At 42.5% G+C, this 7,026-nt stretch overlaps 1 protein-coding gene across 1 annotated transcript; it reads right to left on the reverse strand.

The window, feature by feature from the left end:
• Positions 1-4,150: 4,150 nt before the first annotated feature.
• LOC136620256 (olfactory receptor 1J1-like) lies at positions 4,151-5,104 on the reverse strand. Its single transcript, XM_066594961.1, has one exon. The coding sequence runs from the start codon at positions 5,102-5,104 to the stop codon at positions 4,151-4,153; it is 954 nt and encodes a 317-aa protein (XP_066451058.1).
• Positions 5,105-7,026: the final 1,922 nt, after the last annotated feature.

A 7,026-nucleotide genomic window follows, 5' to 3' on the forward strand; every position in this document is an offset into this window, starting at 1 on the left:
GGCGCTGCTATGTTCGGCGCTCCTATGTTGGGACGGCTGGGTTAGCGGAGCAGTGCGGAGCAGTGTGGGGAGCCGACAACAGCTGTGAGCAAATTGGTTTCTGGAGTGGAGGTTCGGGAGCTCTTTTTCCCCACTGCTTATTCCATGGTGCAGAAACCGGAAGTCCCTGATTCTGCTTTTAATGTATTTATCATGCTTGTCAAGTACACAATGTCTCATTACTGTTTTAGCATCATAATTCAATAGTATTCAAATAAGTAAAACCCAATATATTGAATATACTATGTACTTGTTACACACACACACACACACACACACACACACATATATATATATATTCCACTAAAATGGAGAAACACTTCTTCTCTGCTAAATTGGTCTGTATTCTAGTATGTCAGAGAAATCTTACTCATCTTTCCTCTCTCCTCTTACATCACCAAGCTCCTTCCCTTGTGGTCTGGCTAACTGTTTGGGTGTGTCTTTCTCATTCTTTGTCCAGCCGTCCAGCAATACTCATAGACAATATAAAACAATATAACTTATACACAGGCCCTTCACACATGCACACACAAAAATTCACAAAAATAACAGATCTACATAATTTATGAATCATAAATTATGATCAAATAACAATATCAAATTTGACAAAAATTTCATTCTAATTCTCTTGTGCAGCAATATCACAGTCTACCAACTGACACATATCATGCAGGCAACCCCCCTTCCCTCTGGAATCCACTCTATTTTCTGATGAACAAAGAAAATGTAACTTTTTGTAACAAATGATGGAACTGTATAACAGATTTCTCTTTTTCCAACTTCTACATGCTTTGACCATAATCTCACAATTTTCCAAGCAGGTACTTCTATACGAAGTGAATCCTTGTTCATTTATCCAGCCTCCACATTCACTTTTAAACAGTTTTTTTTATTTCTTAACATTAAGACCAACAGTTTTGGCCATGTGTCTCTCTACAAGTACAATTATTGCCAAACCCATAACCTCACTTTGGTTATGTATCTGTCCCCAGGACAAATACTTCTTTGATTGCCCATCCCAGATGGACAAAGTCATTCCCAAAATGACACCCTAACAGAGACTTTCCATATAAGCTCCTAACCTGTTAGTCTGGAATCCCAGATTCCAATCTGTCTGGCAGTTGGGTAGCCTTTCCTCTAGTCTCTCACTGTCTTGACATACCACCATAGGTGTACCATCCGTGGTCGCAGAAGTCGCAATGGTGACCTCGCCCTTGTGGTGAGGGGGCCCAGAGGATGCCCTCTGCACTATACATATGCACATTCAGTGCATTACCGGCTGTTCTCGCTGTGGGCAGCACCGCAGTGATCATACCAGCGACATTGCGACCAGCCGGAGACGAAGCTGACACAGTGCAAAGGAGGAGGAGGAGTGAAGCAGCCATACAGCCCGGCAGGTAGTGGAGCACAGTGATGATGTCATCATTGTGATGCCCATGCCTCTTGCTGCACCTTGTCCTGCATAGCAACAGAGTGACAGGTCTGACCCTGCATTGTGGCCACCATGCCACGACGCTGCCACGACCGACAAGCCACGACAGTTCCTCAAAGTGTTAATACTCAATGTTAAATTTGTACGTCTCCTAAATGGTTTTAAAAAACTAAGTTTTTCCAATGTGCTTCCAGAATAAAGTAAACAGCTAGAACATATTTCATCAAAATTTGTACAGTATGTTTGCACATATTTTAGATATTGCAGTTGAAAATATGAAAAAAATGACAATTTTTTCAAAATCTTCCCAATTTTGGCGCTTTTAGTAAATATACACAAATTCTAGGGTCTATTTTAACCACCTAAATCATGTACAATATATGGCAAAAAAAACAATGTCAGAATCACTGATATGCAAAACCTTTACAGAATTATACTATGTTACACATGACACATGTCAGATTTCCAAAATTTGGACCGGTCATTAAGGCACAAACAGGCTTAGTTACTAAGGGGTTAAGGAAATAAAGACAGAATTACCCCTGGCCAAGCACTTCTCCTGTCACGGACACAACATAGAACACATGAAAGTCACCATATTAAAAGGCAATTTCAAATTACAAAGCCATAGAAGAATTTGGGAGTGCGAATTAATAATAACTTTTGACACTTTCAACAGAGGATTAGAGATGAGCGAACGTGCTTGTTTAGAGCAATTACTCGATCGAGCATCGCTTTTTTCGAGTAACTGCCTAATTGGGTGAAAAGATCCGGGGGGCGCCGGGGGTGAGCAGGGGGTTGCGGGGGGAGTGGGGGGGGGGGGGGAGAGAGCTCCCCCTTGCTACCCCCCGCTCCACCCCGCCGCCCCCCGAATCTTTTCATCCGAGTAGGCAGTTACTTGAAAAAAAGCGACGCTTGATCAAGCAAATGTCCTAAACGAGCACGCTCGCTCATCTCTACAGAGGATTCATGCATGACTGTGAAGTATGGGAAATCTATTGCACAGATAACACTCTGGCCTAGTGACCCTCTTACTAATTCAAAGACCATAAAACCTTCACATCTTTATCAGTGGACTATTTAAGTATTTATTTATTTCTCTACTCATCCTGTTGTGGTATTCCTTTAAGTACAATATAATCACATCCATGTCTATGCCTTGCCATATGTATGTGTGTGTATATATATATATGCATGCCTCTTCGGATCTATTTCATTATGGCCGCCTGCACACGAGCGGAAATCCCGCCGCGGGATTTCCGCCGCTGAAAGTTTGCATAGGAGTGCATTAAAATACGCACTCCTATGCAGACGGCTGCGGTTTGGCCGCGCGAAATCTCGCGCGGCAAACAAACCGCGGCATGTCCTAATTTTCTGCGGGGCACGCACTCACCCGGCCGCCGGCTCCGGTCTGCGCATGCTCCGGCTGCGCGGCAGCCGGCACATGAAAGAGCCGGGGCCGCCAGGCGCGGGTGAGTACGCGCTCGTCCCTGCAGGCGCTCGGGTCGGATCGCGCGGCGAGAATTCTCGCTGCCGGATCCGACCCGCTCGTCTGCAGGCGGCCTATTCCTGAGGAAAAACCCTGAGTAGGTTTGAAAGCTCCCTATAACATTATATATTTTTGTTAGCCATTAAAAGGTATCATATCTACAAAATTACTTGGTTTCTCTTGCTAGCAACAATCACACTTTGCTCTACTGGATAACACAGCACCAAACTTTTAAAATTATTATTTAAAGTATTAAAGAAAAAAACTATGAGAAACACTCAAGTGATGTTTTCAAGCTTTTCTGAAGCTTTTTTTATTGCATAGTTTACATAGAGATATGCATAGCAATGATAATAATCATCCACCTATCGTAAGTAACATAAAAGCGCATCTTTCCCCAGCATTTTGTTGCAAATCACAAAAGGTCTTCTATGACGTTTTCATATATTAGTTCATTTCACATGTCCCCTACAAACTAGTTCTAGACATCATATACTGCTTTTGACCATTTTCATAAGTCTTAAATGAACTATATTAACCTTGGGGAATACTGTCCAGAAGTCAAGCAAATTTTATTAACCCTAGGGGATAATGCGCAAAAGCAGCTGCTAAGTTACTCTTAGGCTGGGTTCACACAGGGCGGATTCCCGACGGAAATCCCGTGGTTTGACCGCAGCAAAAAACGCAAGATTTCCGCCTGGAGAACCTCCGCGGAAAAACCCGCGGCGGCTTTGAAGTGGCCCGGCCGCTCGCTCTTCCGCTGCGGCCGGCGCTCCCATAGAGAAGAGTGCGGCCGCAGCAGAAAGAAAAAATAAATAGACATGCTGCATATTCTAAAGCCGCGGCTGCGGTCGCCGCAGCCACGGTTCCTGCCTGACTTACTGCAGTGGATTGGCTGTCCCGTGTGGACGAGATTTCTGAGAAATCTCGTCTACATGGCTGGCTAATACCGGGATTAGCGGCCGCAGGCGGATTTGCCGCGGCGAAATTCTGCGTGGAATTTCCGCGTCAAATCTGCCCTGTGTGAACCCAGCCTTACACTATGTACTTACAAAAAAAATGATTGAGCTGAACATTTGGTCCATCGACTCTCAAAAACATCTATGTTGTACCCCCATTATCCTTGTTTTGAATCTGAGAAAATCTGTTTCTCAATCTACAAAAAGTTTGGCATAAATCTTCAGCAGGAGTCATGTGCATCCTCTTCTGCTTTCTGGATTTGGCACGTGCATATGTAAAGTTTTCTGCAGTGCGGCCTTGAGGTCTTTGCTCCTCAGGCTGTAAATTAACGGGTTGAGTAAAGGGGTGATTAGTGTATAGATCACAGTGACCACTTGGTTTAGCTTAAGAAGATTACTTGTGTTAGGAACAAAGTAGATAAAAGTTATTGACACATAAAATATGAAAACCACAATCAGATGAGATGTACAGGTGGAGAAAGCTTTACGTTTTCCATCGCTAGTGCGGATTTTGAGCACTGTGCTAAAGATCTTGAGATATGAGTAAAATGTGGCAGCAAAGGTTATGAAGCAGATAACATTTCCTGCAATTGCTAAGAGTAGAACATTGATGGTTGTATCAGTACAAGAGATCTGGAACAAATGAGGCAGGTCACAAAAGAAATTCTGAATGAAGTTGGGACCACAGAACGTCAACCTTTTCAAAAATAAAGTGTAAATTGTGGGGGCGATAAGAGCAGAAGACCAAACTAAAGACACCAACTGAATGCACTTACCCCAAGACATAACCTGAGAGTAGTGGAGAGGACGGCAGATGGCTATATACCGGTCGTAAGACATGGAGGTCAATAAGAAAGCCTCAGAACTTCCAAAATAGATGATAAAAAACATTTGTGCTATGCACTCAGGGAAGGAGATGGACCAGTCCTGGGTTTTGAAGTTAAAGAGCATTCTTGGGGCAGTCACTGATGAGTAGGACATGTCCAAGAATGCCAAGTTTCCGAGAAAGAAATACATGGGTGTATGAAGGTGAGTGCAAGTAGCAACTAGAAGGATGATGAGAGAGTTACTCAAGTAGGTCATTAGGTAGATAAGGAGGAAAATGGAGAAGAGGACATAGATCGTCTTCAGATCATCTGATAGACTCATGAGCAGAACACTGGTGATCGTAGTTTGGTTCTTCATCATTCCAGTGCGATTCTTCCCAAAATTGACGGCAATAATGAAACCTCAGGAGAATTTAGTGGAATATATGAATATAATGGGTGAAACATCCTGGCTTGGATATAACATTTCTGATTGTGGCAGATAATGGTGCCTTTTATTTTATAACCCAATGGTTCTCCCAAGAGCAAAAGCCCCAAATCTCTGCTCTCCTCATTCATAAATATGTAATAAGGTCTCTGGATACTCATTTTCATGGCTGTTGCTGGTGTGGGAGTTTGTCTGTAATTCCTGGTGGTGAACACAGACAACAGCACATACCATTTGCATAAAAATATGCAATTTTTTTACGCAAGAGAAATAAAAAGTGCTTGCTCTCTGCAATAGTCCAGCTCTTTCATACTTAATAGAGTAGTATACATAATGCTACATGAGCTGGTCATCAGCCATTATCTGTGTTTGTAAAGATTTGAAGTACCCCAGAATGCAGCGATTGTAGTGGATACTGTAGGAGAAAAAGGTCTAGCTTTGAGGATTAATGTGGAGTAGAGAGGGAGAGTAAAAGAAAAGCAGCCATATTAGAGAATGTGGTAGGTCTGCGTAAAAAAATGGTTTTTTAGGGCACACTTAAAACTGGCAACATTGCTATTTAACTGGATTGTGAGGGATAGCGCATTCCAGAGAACTGATTCAGCTTGAGAGAAGTCTTGGAGATCGGAGTGGGAGTTTTGAATTGTGGAGGATGTTATGGTTCTTTTACACAAGCATAACATTCGGCAATGTCATTTGGTGCTTGTTTTAGTTTCTTTTGCGCAAGCCAGGAATCAGCTTATGGGAACAAACAATTGCTAATATGATTGTCCACATTTTCTGGTAGTACATCTCCCTATTCTAAAATCATTAGTACAAAGGAAAGCATGGGTAAGGTAGTGGAGATGCGGGTGAAGATATAGCACAGTGCAGTACTGTGGAGAGCTTCATGAATGAAAGAGATAAGTATAAATTGAATTCTTTACTGGATAGGCAACCAGTGCAGTGACTTGCATAGGATGAAGGCATTGGTGTAGTAACTGGCATAGGGTAAAGGCATCAGTGCAGTGACTAGCACAGGAAAGTGGCATCCGTGCAGTGACTAGCACAGGGAAGAGGTTACAGTAGTCAAGATGAGAATAAATCAGGGCAAAGCTAAGAGTTTTTGCTGTTAAAATAGAAAGAAAATGGCAGATTCTGGAGATGATTTTGAGATGCAGCTAACATGAGCAAGCAAGTGATTGAATATGGGGAGTAAAGGGAAGATTTAAGACAGTGGGTGTGCTGTAGAGGAGGTATAGTGATACTACACATTGAGATGGAGATATGAGGATTAGATTAGTAGCTGGTAGAAACACAGGAAATTCAGTTTTTGAAATATTCAGACAGACAACTACTGTACTATGGCATGGGTCCTGGCATTGAAAGAGGTTTATAATTGGGTGCCGTCAACGAAAAGATGGTACTGAAAGCTTAACCTCCTGATGGATTGTCCAGCAGGGGCCGTGTAGATAGCAAAGACAGAAGGCCAAAGGACTTAACCCTGAGGAACCCAGCAGCAAGAAAACCATATCCTAAAGGTCTAGAGAGTATAGCAGGCTGAGGTGGAGTGGGTGATCTATAGTGTCAAATGTTGCAGAGACATTTAGAAGAATTTGAGTTGTCATTCGTAAAATTTTGCTGTTAGGAGGTCATTTATCACTTTCGTAAACAGTTTATGTAGAATGCAGAGTATGAAAACCTGATTGCAAGGGATTGAGAAGGGAGTTAGCAGAAAGATATCAGATTAAAGACCAGGAAGGCGAACAAGGGTTTCAGCAAACTCCTGTGAGGTTGTCAGTGCTTTATTTATTTATAAGTATGTTCAATGAGTTCATAGAGTCCACACATTGAGTGAAGTCCAGGATAAAATA

The sequence above is a fragment of the Eleutherodactylus coqui genome, chromosome 3 (genome assembly GCF_035609145.1).
Source record: "Eleutherodactylus coqui strain aEleCoq1 chromosome 3, aEleCoq1.hap1, whole genome shotgun sequence".
In the NCBI taxonomy this organism is placed as follows: Eukaryota; Metazoa; Chordata; class Amphibia; order Anura; family Eleutherodactylidae; genus Eleutherodactylus; species Eleutherodactylus coqui.